Source organism: Pleurodeles waltl, chromosome 9 (genome assembly GCF_031143425.1).
Source record: "Pleurodeles waltl isolate 20211129_DDA chromosome 9, aPleWal1.hap1.20221129, whole genome shotgun sequence".
NCBI classification, from domain to species: domain Eukaryota; kingdom Metazoa; phylum Chordata; class Amphibia; order Caudata; family Salamandridae; genus Pleurodeles; species Pleurodeles waltl.
This window is the reverse complement of record NC_090448.1, coordinates 778,962,986-778,982,658: the sequence shown is the minus strand read 5'-3', so window position 1 is coordinate 778,982,658 and position 19,673 is coordinate 778,962,986. Positions and strand designations below refer to the sequence as shown.

General features: G+C 44.5%; 1 protein-coding gene across 1 annotated transcript in view; it reads left to right on the top strand.

Moving 5' to 3' along the window:
• The window catches only part of NAALADL1 (N-acetylated alpha-linked acidic dipeptidase like 1), a 208,604-nt gene that overhangs the window by 47,810 nt on the left and 141,121 nt on the right, over window positions 1-19,673 (top strand). The window contains exon 3 of the mRNA XM_069207973.1: window positions 7,194-7,315. Within this exon, the coding sequence (XP_069064074.1) occupies window positions 7,194-7,315 (122 nt within the window). The remainder of the gene's footprint in view (window positions 1-7,193; window positions 7,316-19,673) is intronic.

Here is a 19,673-nt window from a genome sequence, read left to right as displayed (position 1 = left end):
ACAGCTTGCTGTCTGAGACCCTCTAATGTGGGACAGGTTTGCTGTGCCACACTCAGCTCCTCTCTGGCAGGCCCCCCTTCACCCAAAAGCTCAGCAGTGTCTGCTTCCAGCTCCTCTGGTGTAGGTTCTGCACAGGGAGGGAATTCTTCTTCCTCAGAAGTAGAATCCACTGTAGAGGGAGGGATAGTAGGAAGTGGTTTGCTTCTACTAGCCCTAGTCCATTGTTCCAGGATCCAAGCTTCCCTGTCCTTTTTGCTTTTTGGCCTGAGCCCTTGTTAAAGCAAAAATATGCCCTGGGATGCCCAGCATTGCTGCATGGGCCTCCAACTCCACATCTGACCAAGATGATGTCTCCAAATCGTTCCCTAATAGACAGTCTACAGGTAAATCTGAAGCTACCACAACTTTCTTTGGACCAGATAGCCCCCCCCAGTTGAGATTTACAACAGCCATGGGGTGGCTTTGTGTTATGTTGTGAGCATCGGTTACTTGGTACTGGTGTCCAAGTATGTGTTGTTCAGGGTGCACCAGTTTCTCAATCACCATTGTGACACTGGCACCTGTGTCCCTGTAGGCCTGGACCTCAACACCATTTATTAGGGTTAGTTGCTTGTACTTCTCCAAGTTATGGGGGCAAGCAACCAAAGTGGCTAAGTCAATAGCCCCTTCAGAGACTAAAGTAGCCTCTGTGGTCTCCCTAATCAGACCAACCCCAACTAAATTACCAAAAGTGAGCCCAGCTACTCCCTTGGATTGGCTATTAGTAGGTTTGCTCCCACCACCACTGCTATTAGTAGGGACACTAGGTGTAGCAGTAGGGGTTGTAGTGGTAGGAGCTGTGGTGCCTTTCTTTGGACAACTGGGATCTGTTGTCCAATGGCCTTTTATTTTACATAAATAGCACCATGGTTTCTTTTCCTTGTTCTGATTAAAGGAGGATTTGGGCCCACCACCCCCACCAGAGTGTTTTTGTGGGCCTGATGAAGACTCATTTTTAGATTTGTCCCCACCCTTGTCAGAAGACTTACCATCCTTCTTTTTGTTGCCATCTTTGTCACCCCCTGTATGAACTTTTCTGTTCACTCTTGTTCTGACCCATTTGTCTGCCTTCTTTCCCAATTCTTGGGGAGAGGTCAGATCAGAGTCCACCAAGTACTGGTGCAACAAATCAGACACACAATTATTAAGAATATGCTCTCTCAGGATCAAGTTATACAGGCTGTCATAATCAGTAACTTTACTGCCATGTAACCACCCCTCCAAGGCCTTCACTGCCTGGTCAATGAAATCAACCCAGTCTTGTGAAGACTCCTTTTTGGTATCTCTGAACTTTATCCTGTACTGTTCAGTGGTTAAGCCATAACCATCCAGGAGTGCATTCTTAAGAACTTGGAAATTGTTAGCATCATTTTCTTTTACAGTAAGGAGCCTATCCCTACCTTTTCCAGTAAATGATAGCCATAGGATAGCAGCCCACTGCTTTTGAGGGACATCCTGTACAGCACAGGCCCTCTCAAGTGCAGCAAACCACTTGTTAATGTCATCCCCCTCCTTGTAAGGGGGAACTATCTTATGCAGATTCCTGGAATCATGCTCTTTTGCAGGATGACTATGGGGAATACTGCTGCTGCCACCATGGGTATCTAAACCCATCTTCTGTCTTTCCCTCTCTATTTCTAAAGACTGTCTATCCAAATCCAGCTGTTGCTTCTTGAGCTTCAGTCTGGTTTGCTCCACTCTCAATCTATTGAGCTCCCTTTCTAACAATCTGTCATCAGGGTGGGTGGGAGGGACATTTCTAGATACAGAGGTATGATGGGAATGAACAGAAGGAGACCTGTCCCTTACAAAGGGCACCCTAACAGCTTGGCTACCAGCATAATGTGAGAGCACATCATCAGTATGATGTGATTCAACCTCTGTACCAACTATGCTAGACTGTCTAGTAATGGGCAGGCTGAGAAGTTTCTTTCCTGAACCTTTTCCTGGGGGAGTCCCTGGATCAGATTGAGAACCATTAGCTACTTTTTCTACAGATTGGGCACTTATGGCCTTATCCTGTACTCTAAGCATATTAATTAACAGTTCTAAGGAAGGATTCTTCCCTACACTCAAACCTCTCTCTATGCAGAGACTCCTTGCTCCTTTCCAGCTAAGGTGATCATATGCAAGTTTGGACAGTTCAACTTTTTGGCCTGTGCCAGACATTTTTTAGAGAGAGTTAAAGTGATAGCAAAAGATAAAAAAGTTTTCAGAACTTTTTGGAAAGACAGAAAAAAAACTTTTTAAACTTTTAAGAACTTTTTGAAAGTTTAGAAGTACTTTTCAGCACTTAGAAAAGAGTGAAAAGAGGAAATGCAAAACTTTTTGGCTATGTGTATATACACTGACCTTGTTTTGTATATTTTTCTCTTATGAAAAGTACAATGACAAGAGTGGTAAGTAGTCTCAAAGCACTTATCCCACCGCTGCACAACCAATGTAGGAGGCTGGACTGGCTTGTAGTGAGTACCAAGGGGTACTTGCACCTTGCACCAGGCCCAGTTATCCCTTATTAGTGTATAGGGTGTCTAGCAGCTTAGGCTGATAGATAATGGTAGCTTAGCAGAGCAGCTTAGGCTGAACTAGGAGACGTGTGAAGCTACTACAGTACCACTTAGTGTCATATGCACAATATCATAAGAAAACACAATACACAGTTATACTAAAAATAAAGGTACTTTATTTTTATGACAATATGCCAAAGTATCTTAGAGTGTACCCTCAGTGAGAGGATAGGAAATATACACAAGATATATATACACAATAGCAAAAATATGCAGTATAGTCTTAGAAAACAGTGCAAACAATGTATAGTTACAATAGGATGCAATGGGGAAACATAGGGATAGGGGCAACACAAACCATATACTCCAGAAGTGGAATGCGAACCACGAATGGACCCCAAACCTATGTGACCTTGTAGAGGGTCGCTGGGACTATTAGAAAATAGTGAGAGTTAGAAAAATAACCCTCCCCAAGACCCTGAAAAGTGAGTGCAAAGTGCACTAAAGTTCCCCTAAGGACAAAATAGTCGTGTTAGAGGGAGAATGCAAGGAAAACACAAATCAGCAATGCAACAACGATGGATTCCTGTCTGAGGGTACCTGTGGAACAAGGGGACCAAGTCCAAAAGTCACAAGCAGCTCGGAGATGGGCAGATGCCCAAGAAATGCCAGCGGTTGGTGCAAAGAAGCTCTTACTAGGCTGAAGAACTGTGAATACTGCAGGAACGACAAGGGCTAGAGACTTCCCCTTTGGAGGATGGATCCCCCACACCTTGGAGAGTCGTGCAGAAGTATTTTCCCGCCGGATGGACGCCAACAAGCCTTGCTACACGCAAATCGTGCGTTTGGCGTTTTTGGACGCTGCTGGGGCCCAGGAGGGACCAGGAGGTCGCAAATTGGACCTGCAGAGAGAGGGGACGTCGAGCAAGACAAAGAGCCCTCGCTGAAGCAGGTAGCACCCGGAGAAGTGCCAGAAACAGGCACTACGAGGATGCGTGAAACGGTGCTCGCCGAAGTTGCACAAAGGAGTCCCACGTCGCCGGAGACCAACTTAGAAAGTCGTGCAATGCAGGTTAGAGTGCCGTGGACCCAGGCTTGGCTGTGCACGAAGGATTTCCGCCGGAAGTGCACAGGGGCCGGAGAAGCTTGCAAAGTCGCGGTTCCCAGCAATGCAGCCCAGCGAGGTGAGGCAAGGACTTACCTCCACCAAACTTGGGCTGAAGAGTCACTGGACTGTGGGGGTCACTTGGACGGTGTCGCTGGATTCGAGGGACCTCGCTCGTCGTGCTGAGAGGAGACCCAAGGGACCGGTAATGCAGCTTTTTGGTGCCTGCGGTTGCAGGGGGAAGATTCCGTCGACCCACGGGAGATTTCTTCGGAGCTTCTGGTGCAGAGAGGAGGCAGACTACCCCCACAGCATGCACAAGCAGGAAAACAGTCGAGAAGGCGGCAGGATCAGCGTTACAGAGTTGCAGTAGTCGTCTTTGCTACTATGTTGCAGGTTTGCAGGCTTCCAGCGCGGTCAGCGGTCGATTCCTTATCAGAAGGTGAAGAGGGAGATGCAGAGGAACTCGGCTGAGCTCATGCATTCGTTATCTAAAGTTTCCCCAGAGACAGAGACCCTAAATAGCCAGAAAAGAGGGTTTGGCTACCTAGGAGAGAGGAAAGGCTACTAACACCTGAAGGAGCCTATCACAAGGAGTCTCTGACGTCACCTGGTGGCACTGGCCACTCAGAGCAGTCCAGTGTGCCAGCAGCACCTCTGTTTCCAAGATGGCAGAGGTCTGGAGCACACTGGAGGAGCTCTGGACACCTCCCAGGGGAGGTGCAGGTCAGGGGAGTGGTCACTCCCCTTTCCTTTGTCCAGTTTCGCGCCAGAGCAGGGGCTAAGGGGTCCCTGAACCGGTGTAGACTGGCTTATGCAGAATTGGGCACATCTGTGCCCAACAAAGCATTTCCAGAGGCTGGGGGAGGCTACTCCTCCCCTGCCTTCACACCATTTTCCAAAGGGAGAGGGTGTCACACCCTCTCTCAGAGGAAGTTCTTTGTTCTGCCATCCTGGGCCAGGCCTGGCTGGACCCCAGGAGGGCAGCTGCCTGTCTGAGGGGTTGGTAGCAGCAGCAGCTGCAGAGAAACCCCAGGAAGGGCAGTCTGGCAGTACCAGGGTCTGTGCTACAGACCACTGGGATCATGGAATTGTACCAACAATGCCAGGATGGCATAGAGGGGGCAATTCCATGATCATAGACATGTTACATGGCCATATTCGGAGTTACCATGGTGAAGCTACATATAGGTAGTGACCTATATGTAGTGCACGCGTGTAATGGTGTCCCTGCACTCACAAAGTTCAGTGAATTGGCTCTGAACAATGTGGGGGCACCTTGGCTAGTGCCAGGGTGCCCTCACACTAAGTAACTTTGCACCTAACCTTTACCAGGTAAAGGTTAGACATATAGGTGACTTATAAGTTACTTAAGTGCAGTGTAAAATGGCTGTGAAATAACGTGGACGTTATTTCACTCAGGCTGCAGTGGCAGGCCTGGGTAAGAATTGTCAGAGCTCCCTATGGGTGGCAAAAGAAATGCTGCAGCCCATAGGGATCTCCTGGAACCCCAATACCCTGGGTACCTCAGTACCATATACTAGGGAATTATAAGGGTGTTCCAGTAAGCCAATGTAAATTGGTAAAAAATGGTCACTAGCCTGTCAGTGACAATTTGGAAAGAAATGAGAGAGCATAACCACTGAGGTTCTGATTAGCAGAGCCTCAGTGAGACAGTTAGTCACTACACAGGTAACACATTCAGGCACACTTATGAGCACTGGGGCCCTGGGTTACCAGGGTCCCAGTGACACATACAACTAAAACAACATATATACAGTGAAAAATGGGGGTAACATGCCAGGCAAGATGGTACTTTCCTACAACTATTGAATTGGATTTTTAATAACTTTTTGTAAATTATGTTTTAATTATTTCTCTAGCTGGTCTAATTCCCAAGACAGTATTAGTATTTTAAGCAGTTTTCTACATAGGACAGTTGCCACAGTGAAAATAGTGTGTGTGTGCTACTCATTATAAGGACATGGTAACATTAAATTGCTACATTTCTTACTTTTAAATACCATGTGTACTGCCTTGTGGACTACAAGGCCTTCATAGCTGTGACTTATCAGTATTAAAAGCAAGGTTTTTAAACGTTACAAGGGATTATTTTGACCAGTCAAATTGACGTTATTACATATCTACAGTCAGGTTACAATAGTAGGCCTGAAGCCATGTTTACACTACCACTACAGTTGATGGCAAAATACGTGCTGCAGTTCACTAGTGGCATTTAACTTCCAGGCCCTGGTTGTATTTTGTATCATATAGATGACACAAAATGCAACCAGGGGACCTATAAGCAAGTGAAAAACACTAATTAGGAGTATGCCAATTCAACCAAATTTAAATATGGATGATAGGCTCTTTACTACTGATTAGCGGGGTTAAAGTGTACAGATGTCTAAAGCCAGCAGAAATATGGGTCTAACAAAAGGTGAAAAATCCAGGGTGACCACCCAGGAAAGGGGAATTTCCTGCACAAGCACACACGCACATATGTGCACATACATGATACCTACACACAAGTGAGCTCATATATATATATATATATCTATAAAGTAATGTCATAGTTAGTAACAACATCTTATGTTAAAAAAAACAGAAACAAAACAAGGACTAAAGTGATGTTATAAACCCCCGTAACATTTTGGCAGTTAACATATAATGAACCAACTATAACTTGCGCCCGGTCATGCACTCAGGGGCGGCTCCTCTAAAAATAAAACAATACTAAGCGATATTTATTATAATTTTGTTTTTAAAGGGGCAGGCCATGGGGGTGATGAGCACTGAGGGGAGCGCACAGAGCACTCCCCTCACTGCGCACGTATGTTTGGCCGGCCATCTCGGGCCGGCCAAACACACTTGCGCACAAGGGCTCTCTCCAACCCGGCACTGTGTTGCCGGGTTGCAGAGAGCAAGCCCAGGCTCCCAGTCTGCTTTGGATCGCCCAGCCAGGGCGCTCCAGCCAATCCTAACGCTGCACTGAGCAGCGTCATGATTGGCCATAGGGCAGGCTGGCAGCTTGTGCCTGCAGTGCGGTAGAGAGCAGAGGTGTAGTGGTGCTTATTATCTCACATTGAACATCACTCACCTAGCTAGATAAGTAGACTGGCAAGTTAGTGCTCTTCCAACCTTCACTCCGCCCTTTATTCCCCCTGCCTGTTTCCTGCAGTCTTGGGTTCTTTCTCAGGGACTTTGCTTGGTTTCGTATGTATAGAGAAGCAGTACGCTGTTGCCACGCAAGGGGCATTTACAACATGGTAGTTGCTGGTTGAAAGCTTGGAGTTTTGCAGTTTATTTCAGGCTTGTTTGTGGCCACTTATTTTTGGGCCGAGCTCTCAGTTACTAGGAACCAGATACATTCTCTCCCATCCTAACAACAACAGTCCATGACGAAGGATTTTACGAACCGGAGCCAAAAGCAAGCAATTGACTAACAGAAAAATGTACGTAAAAATGAAAAAAAAGGCTCAGTCATGAGCTGTGGTGTTATATTCTACCTATCTTCTTATGAGTAACGCTTTCCTTTTCAGTTTCGCCCAGCGGATCTATAGCTTTTACCTCCCAACTCACGGAGAAGGGAGACACTGCAGACCAACGAGATCCGGATGTGGTGCAGCCCTACGCAGCCTACTCTCCTCCAGGCAACCCCAAGGTAAAGTTATGGTGCCTTCGAACTAGACCCCGATAACATGATTTATGTTTTGAGGAGCGTAGCTTCTGGGGGCAGGTGTGGGTGGGTGGTGTTTGGGGTGTTACACTCCCCTAATAAATGTACTTTCTTATGCATTTTTGGGTACAGGTGCTTTCAGTCAGTATTGTGAGATATCAGCCGGATTTCAGCGGGTACTTTTACATACACACAGACAAAAAAAGCACATGCACTGTGTGAAATTCGTAAAAAATATTGGTTATTGTACCGAATATTTTATTTTCTCTTTTAGTACTCATACTAAACCGCATTCCTCTCCCTTTCCACTGCCCCTTGGGCCCCACTCATGCACCCTGCTTGCTATATAATTAATTTAAATATTATATGCCAGCCTGACTGTCAGAAAATCTGAAGCTAGACCCCCCCCCCAAATCTTACTGACCAAGTTACAGTCCTGTATATTTAGTGCCGAAATTAATGGCTTTGCAAATTTTCCCTTGGTGAGAACTTGCCCAACTGACCTGTGAAAAAAGAATCAGCTGGATTCACCTGTGGCGTTCGGGTTTTTAGATATTGGGCTTCAAAAGTCATGTAGGAAAAACACTAGGAACTCGACTGGTTAACTAAAAATACCAAAACTGAAAAATCAACACCATGCAACATCAAATATTTCCAAGCTGCAACTCGAATTAGAGTTTTCTCCATAGAGGTGCAATAGACGTCTAAATACCTCCATGCCAGTAACCGAATCCAATAGACTTGATTTGTCCAATATTTCCATTAGGGTACTTCTGCCGCTAGGCAGCCTCCAGAAGAAGTGTGGCTGAGAAAGCTGTAGGGCAACTTGTCACAACTCCTGCTCTTGTGTACCTTGCAACTGCGAACTATCACCAAAGATTCCACACTTATAATTGTTGGAACCAGCGGTACTACTCAAGGGAGAAGTCTGTGACTTCTGCTTTACATTTTGTAGTTTAAAATTATTAATACAGCTCTTAAAATGTTCCTACCAACAATCATTAATACAGCTCTGAAAATGTTCCTACCACCATTGTGGCCAGTCCCTGCGGTGAAGGGTACATGTCATGAAACACTGCAAGTACCATCTATGTGCAGCAGGCTTTGGGGAGAGAGCCCCTAGGGAGATCTGGCATGCACAATGTCATGGATGCCAACTGCTAGAATCTCGAGTTTCAGTCAGGTTTTGTAGGATGTGGCTCTGGGCCAACTGTTAATGAATGAAGATCCGACCACGGAGTGATGTAGTGTCAAATTAATGATGTAGGATCAAATTAAAAACAATGATATAGCCTATTCATACCTACTCTTATTTCCTTGTTGATAACTCCTCGGGGTCCTTGCATCTGTGGCTGTGGAGATCTCAATAACGCGGGTCAGAACATGGTCTCTGAGAATACATACCCAACAAGACTCAGCTGGAAAAGTTGTTACTCTGTTGAGATTGTGTTGTTCAACATCTGTTTTTTGTGCTGAATAAATGTGAATGTGGCGCTAAGGGCATGTATAAATACCACTGGGCCTTTTCTAGGAAACTCTTTGATTTTAGTTATCAGAGTACCACTGATGGGACATGAAAAAGTATTTTTGTACGACATTTTGCCTCAGCTCACCAAGTAAGTTGAGCAGAAGACAGAAGACAGCCAAGAAGCCTCTTCACATATTTAAGTGGCCTTTCTCGTTTCCTTATCCCTCACAATTCAGTTATTTTGTTACAGCACTTTGCATCTGCAGTCATACTTTATGAGACTTGAGAAGAATTTGATAGCTCCCGTATCTTTCACATCACCCTCATTATGGTAAAAAACAATTCTTAGGTGAAGGTCATGGATGAGGCTTACCTAGTGGGCTGATGGAAATCACTGGCCCCATGCCAAGGACCCCACATAAAGCGGCAGAGAAAATATAGAATTTATTCAGTGTCCAACAGGAGTTTCCGCTAAGCAATCTACATGGCGAGTGCCGGGGCCCACTGAGAGGTAGTCATGTTGAGTTCTAGAGAAAGGATTAGAACAGTGGTTCCCAACCTTTTGACTCCTGTGGACCCCCAATGAATCATTACTGGAAGCCGGGGACCCCCAGCAATTCGTACAATTTAATTTTCAAACATTAAAACAGTAATTTGCAAAAGATGTAACAAGTACACACCAAACAAATACTCTAATTACTAAAGAAAAATTATTTTATATTGAAAAAATATGCAACAACTGAGACATTTTATTGGGAAGGTTGGCAGTGCATCTCGGCAACTACCTTTTCAATGTTTGGTTTTATTTAGGAAAGGTGAATCCCCAGGTCGGATTCTACATTTCCGGAGCGATTTCCATTTTTATTTTTTAGGTATGCAAGATCTGAGAAAGCTTTTTCACATCAATAAGTGAAGGATAAAGGAAGTAAACCATAAGGGCCTCTGATCTCTCCCTAGCCTCTTTGTCACATGTACTTGATTTGTTTTATAGCACCTCTCATACCACTGTAGGGTAGCAGGGCACTTTACAGGGGACTACAAGGTGTAGGATTCACATGTCATCCACACTGGTAGGCATTTTCTAAGAGTGCTTGGTCCAGAGAAGCACAAATTTAGGATTCAGAACACAGCACAGTGATTAGCGATGACGTTAGTAATAAGAATGTATTTCTACACAAGCAAACCTTTTTTAGCAGCATAAGGAAAATGAAAGACTAGGAAAAAAAACAACTTTCTAATTTGTGCCATGCGGTCTGCATGGAGCTCTTTAATGGCAGTTCACAGCTCACTGTGCTAGATTACGATTATGAAATGTGCAGTAACCAAATAATCTCTGTGACAAAAGCAGTAACCCACTGTGCCATGCACATAAAATACTGTTCTTTGCATGATTCACGTTCTTTGCAGGCGGGATTTTAACCATCTGCGCTACCTTTGAGTCAAAACTGCCACTGCGCAAAACTCCCATCTCTCTCCAGCAGATACATTAATCACTTGAGTAAGCTTGAAGCTTTTATTTTTGCAGTACAAGGAGCTTTGCAGTGCGTTTAAAACTGCTTAACAAAGGAAGTAATAAATATGAAAACAAGCAGCACGCGTGTTTGTCAGAGGCCCCACCTGGAGAATTGCCTTCCTCCCAGCCGAGGCCTGCGGACCCCTGGGAATGTGTCACGGACCCCTGGGGGTCGGCGGACCACAGTTTGGGAACCATTGGATTAGAAGGCACCTCTGTGGAGAAGTTAAAAGATTTGTAGTATTTTTCACTTTGATGCTGGTTGCGCGAGGAAAGTGTTTCTTACTATCAAAGTTAGAGGGGCATATTTATGTCGGGCTTGCGTTGCTCTTGCATTATGCAATGTGGTGCAAGCGCGATGCAAGCCCAAAGGTGATTTATGAAGCCACATAAGGCCACTTACATGGCCAAGAGTGGCTTCATAAATCTGGAGTCAAGCAACATATCATGAATCGCTGCATTGTGTTACTCTGCCACAGGGAGGCCTTCAATGGGTGTTGCATGGGTGTTCCCACACAACATTCATAGATTTTGATGCATTCCCAGATTTACCAAAAGTGGGAGACCTGGGAAGGCGCCAAAACTGCTACACCTCCTCAGTGTGGTGCAAAGAGAAGAAATATCTTTATTTCTTCTCCTTTTTTTCTCTTTCTTTGTGTGCTGCATTCGGCAGCACACATAGAAAGAGGAAAATGCCCCAGGGATTGCTTTTGTGCAGGAGGGTACCCCTCCTGCCAAAAACAATCCTCCTGTGATGCGATTCCTGTTATGGAACAGGACCGCCTGTGTGGGACGGCAGAACTTCAGAATGTGGGGGACTGTGTCCTTCCACACCATCAGAAAATGTCGGCCCGGTTCCTGTCTAGCTCGCAGTGTCTCACTTGAACCCGTAACCTTACAGGAAGAAGGTGATTGTGGCAACCTGAAACATGAATCTGTGGCTCCCCAGGGAAGCCTTAGAAACAGATCTCACCCTTTCATCATATTACTCATGCACGCCAAGGCGAATACATGGCGAAAATAAATGATGAGTTTTCAATGCATTTATATAGAAAGAATGAGCTGTGATCATTAGACATATGAAACAGAACAAAATAATCAGCATTATTAACAGAGTGAAAACAATGGCCATTTCCACCATTGTTAGATAATTCTAGGAATTCTAGAGATTCCTACTGGCCCTTATACTCTAAAGAGAGCATATTTAGCTCTACCCTTCTTCCTGCCCAATCCAAAGGATTAGCTTTAGCCTTATATCTGAAACTGGTATCAAGAGTCTGCCTTTGGGATGAATGGCAATCTTTGCCAGGAGGCTTGTGGATCAGAGCCAGTTAAGCTGCATTGTCCAGCACAGAGGTCCCAGGAAGGTTGCGGCTGGAATGCCCCTCTGACCCATCCAGTCAAGGCATTTCTTATATAATAAAAGTGTACTGTGCTAGAAGATGCAGCTCTGACGTGATACTTTGTCTTTGTATTAGAATCTGTCACAGAACCCGGCAACACAGCAACTAGAATATTTTGTTCTGTATGTAGCTTTGCACAAAGTCTTCCTGATTGTGTGTCAAAAAAGCAAGCTAGAAGCAGATGTCATGTACCCCACCTTCTCAGGATAATATCATGTATGCTTGTACATAAAAAATAATACTGCTAAAAATGTGATGTAGCTAAAATGTACGACATGTAAAATGTGTGATGCGGAAAAAGCTAAGAAACAGTGGGACTCAAACTCAGTCCAAGACAGACATCACACAGCTGCGTTGGCGTTAGGCAACCAAAATGACACCAGTGCCGGGCCAAAGGCAGGAATGCCCAATGTTCTTTTAAATGCTACACACTCCTGCCCTTTTCCTGTGACGGAGTGCAGCGCAGAAAGGTGACTGGCTGTGCTGCGCTGCACCACTTGGACATAAATATCACCCTCAATTTCTACAGAGAGAAGACTGTCTTTGGAAAAAAGATAATAGCAGACACCTGGAAGGAAAGACAACCCCTGGCAGGTTACAATCCTATGGAACAAACCACAGAACAAGGCGTTCATGAAAAACGAATTCATGGAAACATGTAAGGAACAAATAAAAGGAGGGTGCTGTCAGTGAATATGGGGAAATAAAAATAAATGCAACAGCGCAGTCAACTATGTTACCTCCATGAGGCGGCAAGTACTCAATTCACTCCCGAGCCCCTTCCTGTCACATTGTGCAAACATGTTAGCGACCACAATTGTGACCCCCAATGAAATTATACAGTCCTGATGTCCAAGTTAAATCTGAGGTTTGTTGTACAGTTTGGGGGCACTGGAAATGATTGTGTATATGGATGGCTGTGATATACGAGATTAGCAACTCGTTTCACCATCTTGTGAAGAAAAAGTGGTCAGAGTGAGGGAAGATATTGTAGAAGGCAAGCTGAGCAAGCCATCCCAGGAGTCCCCTCCCAAGAAGAAATGTGGAATTGTTTAGGGTGTTGTCCTCTGCATGTAATGAGGGATCCAAAGACCTGAAATTAGGTAGACAAATTGGAAACCCTTGCGGGAGGGGGTGGAGAAAAGAAGAACATTTTTAGTTTGAAGGTCTTCAGCACTGCTCTGCTGCGTAGGTACAGGGTCAGCAAGTGTGGCTGGCACAAGATGTGGTTGGACAACTGTGGGTCCTTGGCACTAAGGAGGAGCAGATGGATGGAGGCATTCTTTGCACCCACAGGCCCGCTCCTCTCCGAATCATAGGTGTTCTGGGATGCTGCAGGTGGTGGAGCCGAGCCAGGCTTCGAAGATGTAGCTGTAGTAGTTCTCTCTTCACTCCGGGTGCACCAGGAGGAAACATTAGTGACACTTTGACAGCAGTGTCCTACTATACCTCTTTCTCCCCATTGAACAGTGTCAGCAGGAATAACCAGTCACAATGAAAGGCTGACTTTCAGTCTAGTGGGAGTCTAAACACTACTCACAGATCCTTCCTCCTTTTCAGAATATTCCCTTAAGTTTAGCAGATCACTTGACCTTAGAGTGTGGCGATTATCCTATGTTCTTTAAGAATTCAGTAAAATCATTAGACCTTAGCTAGCATAAAGTCTGTACATAGTTACAGATAAGCCCTTTCAGTTCTTGGGTACACCATGTAGTTGCTGGATATCCTACAACTTTGGGTCATCTAGTCAGCAGTGCTGCAGTTAAGTGTGCTCTGGTTTTGGTATAATGAGACATGAGTGTACTGGAATGCATGATTCTTTTTCTATTCAGAAGACAAAAATCACAGCCGTCCTCAGTACTGCCGTGGCTAGGTGAAGAAAGATTTAACGATGGGGCAACAGCCTAAGCGCTCCTATTTTGCCCCAATCAACAGGGTATGATCACAGTGTGGTCCACTGGAAGTGTTGGATACCATAGGTTATAGATACCTCGTACAAATCTTAAGTTGAGGCCCTAAGATGTCACTCTGTCACCTGTTTCTATGGGCACGCATTGGACATTACTTCTGCTACATTGTGAATCTGTGCCTGCTAAGACAGAGAGAAAACATGTATTTGTTGAATATTTTTTAATTGAAAACTAGACTTCTGCTCTCATTCACCATCGGTACTCCATGTCTGACATTATGATGACTTTCCTAATTTCCTGTGAGGTCTGAAATCCCATCTCTCCTTGGTTACCTATGACCAGGATAGGCCCATGTGAAGACTTGCCTTCACAATGACAGCTCAGTGCTGAGAAGCAGCTGCAAAAATGTATGTGAGGTTGCAGCCCTGTAAAGCAAATACTAAAGAAGTCCACCCTTCTGTGTGGTAAAGCTGCCAGGAAGACCCTTATAGGAAGTTGGCAATCAATGGCTCTAAATTGAGGAAGAAAACTCAAAACAAGTGCTGCTCAAAGGTAGGCCATCAATGAATGTTGTGTGTAAGAAGTTGGCCCATAAGGGGCATAGAAGAATAGAAACTGTAACCGGAAATGAGTGTTTTGGAGGTTCCAAATTAAAGTGCAAAGGGCATGGATTCACCAGATAGAGCGTCAAAAACTATCACAATACAATACCAATACCAGAGAGTAGTTGGCATCAGGTGGGGTGCGGGGTAACGTATTCTGGTTGAAACATCTACATGCAATAATGTCATATTCACAATATCAGCAACAACTATACCTTCAAGGTAAGTAGATGTGGAGTTAAGAACAGTAAATCTATACTTTACTTTATTACCTTACTTTGAAGACACAGTGGTAGTCAGTATTTTAGATGCAATATTTTTACAGGTCATTATGGACCTCAGTATTGTGACACACAACCGTCAGGGGATCCCAAAAAACTCCAGCTTTTTGACACTTACATTACATGAAGGAGTCATTCACATTGGCTTCTCTTCTCCTAAACAATGTCCCATCTTCGTTCAGGAGATGCATCAGCATTTAACCCATTCAGCGCCTCAATAGGTTGGATTAAGTTTAGTATTGGTAAAAGCGAAGCATTCATCCTGATTACTATCGGGGTGGTGGATCAGAGAGCAGAGTAATTCCACACTTCTACTCACAAGCCCACTCCAGCAGTGATTTGTTTTGTGGAGTAGGAAATAGCCTCACAATTAGACTGTTACTAAATTTCCAAATATCAGATTCCTGATGCATTTGGACTGGCAGACTGTTCCAAAGTACAGCTACCGTCATTGAAAAAGCATGTCCACCAATTGGTTTTTGATGGAACCTGGGCCCTCCTAAAAGAGACTGTCTGCTAGATCTTAGGATTCTATTAGGTGAGAACGAGTTAAACCTTTGATAGAGAGGAGAGCGTGTTGGCCGAATTATTACTTTATGCACCAAGCATAAAGAATTAAACGTAATCAGTTTCTTCACCAGAAGCCTATGAAGAGTGATCAGAGCAAACGAAGTGGGTTCTCTGCATTTCATTCCACATACGAATCTTGCTGAAAAATTCAGGATAAGCTGAGGTCTGTGGATCAAATAATCAGGAAGACATAGGTACACAGAGTTACAGTAGTTTATCCGAGCAGAAACGAAAGTATTCAGGACCTGAATTTGATGTCAAAAAGAAAATAGCTAAAGGATGCCTCTTAATCTAGCTAAAAAAAATCAAGCCTTTGCCGCTGCGGGTGTCTGTGCCGAACATCTCACAGCGTCTCCAACTCTTCAGCAGTCTATGCCGTGGGTGAGTTGATGGGCTCATCTTCTCTGCGTGAGTCATGCACCCATTTTCCTCTTTCACAGCTGCTGGCTGATGTTTACAAGGGGAGCGCCTGCTCTTATCTAATCTTATCTACATGTGCTCTTCTAAATAGCATGGCATTAAGCAATCAATGTTTTCCTTGGTCCACAGAGTGTCATTGGTGTTGATTAACACCCATTGCGCAATCAGTAAAACCATCAGATGGCAGGTGAGGTTCAAGGATCAAGGCAGTAAGATGAAGGCCCTACCTTCAATGATTACCCACAGGGCACACTGATGTGAGAGCCGAGGACAGGAATGTAGGGAGTGGCGAGCTCTGAAGTAAAACATGTGATGTGAGAAATGACAGTTACTACGTTGAAACGTTTGCGAATAGTGTTGGAATAAGCAGCTTGGGCTTAGTTTATGTTTTGATTCTGTGAGTGGTGTCGGAGCTGAGAATGTTGGCTGGGGATCTCTATGGTGAAATGTTATGGGGTTTCGAGATAAGCCGTGAGTTCGTCTTTATGGAGTTAATTACATTCTTCTTCCAGGGAGTTAACTTCATCGGCGACAAGGTTACCATTGACTTTTTTTTGGTCATATACTCCTTCTGTTTTCTTACTTGATCAGTGGGGCCTGGCATAAATGTTCAAACCAATCCTGCTCCCTTCCTCCCTTCTCTCTTTCCATCCGTTCTTTCTCCAACTCTACCTCTTCTCTCCGCTGGGCCTTCTGCAGTTAATCCTGGCCAGCAGGAACACATGCCAGAAGCACCAAGAACAGCCCCGGGCCCTAAAACGCAGCCTTCAGTGTCTCCACCCCCCAGGCACATGCCCGATGGTGTAGAGAAATGGGCGGTCCGGCTGTGCTGGTCATCAAAGCTACGCAGTTTTGTTGGTGGACTGCTACCCGGGGGGTGCGAGGTGGGGTTTGCCCTGCTTCCAGGAATGATGTTATTTTTTTCTTAGGGAAGGGTCCATTAAGTCCATAGAGTTCACTTCACATCTGTACAAACTTGGGAGTCTGGTTTTAGCCATGACAAGCTTCTCTGCGCGCTCTTAAGCCAGCGGCCGAGTTGAGTGTTTTCAGTGCAGTCTTAAGACGTGTGTGCTGTTGGTGAGGGAAGGTAGCATAGATTCCAGGATGCCTTTTGGCTCTACCAGAACACACAGCTAGTTTTACAGGTCAGTCACGGTTTGAAGTTTTGAGAGGTACGAATACTAACATCACATATTGGGGTGACTGAAAGCATGAAATGGCCGGAAAGGAAGTTTGGCGAATCTTGGTGAACCTAGTGCGGGGAAAGGGGCGCAGATAAAATAGAGAGCAAGCACGGAGGCTATAAATACCAGCAGAAGAGCAAAGGAGTGTGGTATTGTGGTTGGGTGTGGTAAGTCCGAGGAGGCTGGGTATACTTCAGAAGGGTTGCTAATGTGTTCTTTCCTTCGTGTGAAAATCGTGGGAGTAGAATAAGAAAAAAAACAAGCTCTCCGCAATTATATCACATTGTTGACATGTACCTCTGTTTGAAGTTCCGCAACAAGGTTTTTTCAGCAAATTCCTGGTGGCCTCTTACACTCAGTGACACAAATAACGCATCAACCATTTATCAAAAATAGTGCCCATCTTATATATTATTGTAAAAGTATTATAAAAGTGTCACAGATTTCCAAGACTGATGAAGGACCCACTGAGCGTCCCTGGACGCACATATTCAACAGCAGCGCTTAACTTGTACCGGTGCTGGTAAGTGATGGGCACAGGTATTCAGCAACCATGCGTTTGTAGCGCCAACGGTGGGTACCTAAGAAAAACATTCGTCCCAATGACTATGTTTTAAAGAATAAGCACCTGCAATCTTTGACCGAAATAGATTACAGGCGGAGCACAGAGTTATCATCTGTGCGTGCTGTTTTGTACATGTACTCAGTGCTTGAAATGGAGAAATAGAAGTGCAGGTACTCTCAACCAGAGTACCTGCTTGATTCTGAGAAGTGCCCGTACTCTCCAATTAAAAGTATTCCTTTTTTATTGATACGTGCCGGTACTCTCCTTCTTAAAATAAAAAAGTGTCGGTACTCAGTACCGGAGAGTACTGGCCCATTTAAAGCACTGTGTGTACTCACATTTTCATTGTGAGGAGAAAGAACGGTTTGTCCTACGTCTAAGTGTTTTTGTTCTATTCCTGTAAACAATTGTCTGTTCATGATGGGGTGACATAGTGAGGCATATTTACAAGAAAGTGGTGTATCAGCATTGATGTGCCGCCGCTTGTCTTGCGCCCCCCTGCAGTCCCCTAACGGCCCCATGGGTGCGCCGTAGTTACAATACAGCGCACCATGGCGCACAAAACCACAATAGCGTCAACATTTTTTATGCTATTTGGATGCTTTGCTGCACTAGCGCCAACAATTCTGATGCTCTTCCAGCAAAGCACAGGGAGGCGCATAGTAGATTACGGTTCTGCCATTTTAACGTCTGCCTTGAGCAGGGTTGAAAACGACTTCAAAAGTGGCACAGTGATATCTAGTAAATTTCACTGGTCTATTTTTTTGGGCCTGTCTGGGTTGTGCGACTTTGTAAATATGGCCAGGGGAATTTGCCTCCTTAACGCTACATTAGCGTAAAAAAATGACACTAGTATAGCGCAAGGAGTCACCAGGGGCGTGTAAATCTGGACTATTGTCCCTAGATTCTAGCTTGACTTTATAGCTGGTACCAGGGAGGTGAAAATATTGATGGTAGCCGTGAAAGATGGAATGTCGCTCTCCTTCATTAAGCGGTCAGAGATCGCTGTCCTGGGGTAAGGAAGATGTGACTGGGACTTCTAACGCAGTGTATGCTGCTTCGCGTCCAGCAAGGTCAAGTGAGTGGTGCTTCATTGAAGTGTAGTAATACACTGATGTAAGAAGTATTGGCACTCTGTTGAAGTGTACGATCACATTGAGGTAAGAAGGGGTGGTACTCCACTGAAATAGAGAAATAGAGTGATGTAAGAAGTGGTGCACTACTACAGTGTAAGAATACACTGAAGAAAGGAAAAGTAGTACATCATTACAGTGTGGGACTACATTGAGGTAAGTGGGACTGGTGCGTCATTACAGTGTAGAAAGAAATCGATGTAGTAGGAAGTGGTAATCCTATTCCGTGTAGGAATACATCAATGTAGGAAGAAGTGACAGATTATTACAGAGTAGGAATACATTGATGTAGGAATGAGTGGTACATCATTACAGTGTAGGAATACACTGATGTAAGAAGTAGTGGCACGCTGCTGAAGAGTAGGAATACATTGAGGTAAGAAGGAGTGGTGCTTCATTGCAGTGTCTGGAGTTGGCGATGTGAGAATGAGTGGTACTCCACTGAAGTACCTGGATTCAGTTTTTTCTGCAGGAACGGTACTCTGTTGGCGTGTCTAAATACAGTTGTTTGACGGATTGGTGCTACAATGAAGTTCCTGGGTTCAGTGATGTGGGCAGGAGTTTTACTTCACTACGCTCTCTGGATATAGTGATGCGAAAGCAGTGGTAATCAAATGAAGTGTTGGAATACCTTAATGTAAGAAGAAATGATGCTCCATTGAAGTGTAGGAATACACTGATGTAAGAAGCAATGGTACATCATTGGAGTGTGTGGGTGTAAGGATGTGAGAAAAAGTGGTACTCCATGGAGGTATTTAAATATAGAAATGTGAGATGAGTGGTACTCCATTAAACACCTGAAGTGTCTAAAGATAGTGATGTTGGAAGGAGGGGTACTTCAATGAAGCACTCAAATATATTGATTTAAAAAGGCGTGGTAAATCATTGCAATGTCTGGATAAAGTGACATGAGAGAAAGTGGTACTCCATTGAATATCTAGATTCAATTTAGTGAGTAGGAGAGGGACTATGCTGAAGCGTCTGAATACAGTGATGTGGGAAAGTGTGGTACTACATTGAAGTTCCTCGGTTCAGTGATGTCAGTACATGATTTATTCTGTTGCAGTGTCTGAATATAGTGACAGAAGTGTAGGAATACATTGTTCTAGTAACGAGTGGTACTTCATTGATTTGTAGAACACATATATATGAAGGAGTGGTACACAACTGCAGTGTAGGAATGCATTGATGTAAGAAGTAGTGGCACGTGATTGCAGTGTCATTTAAGTGATGTCGGAAGGAGTTTTACTCCAGTGCAATGTTTGCATGTAGTGATGTAGGAAGGAGTGGTACT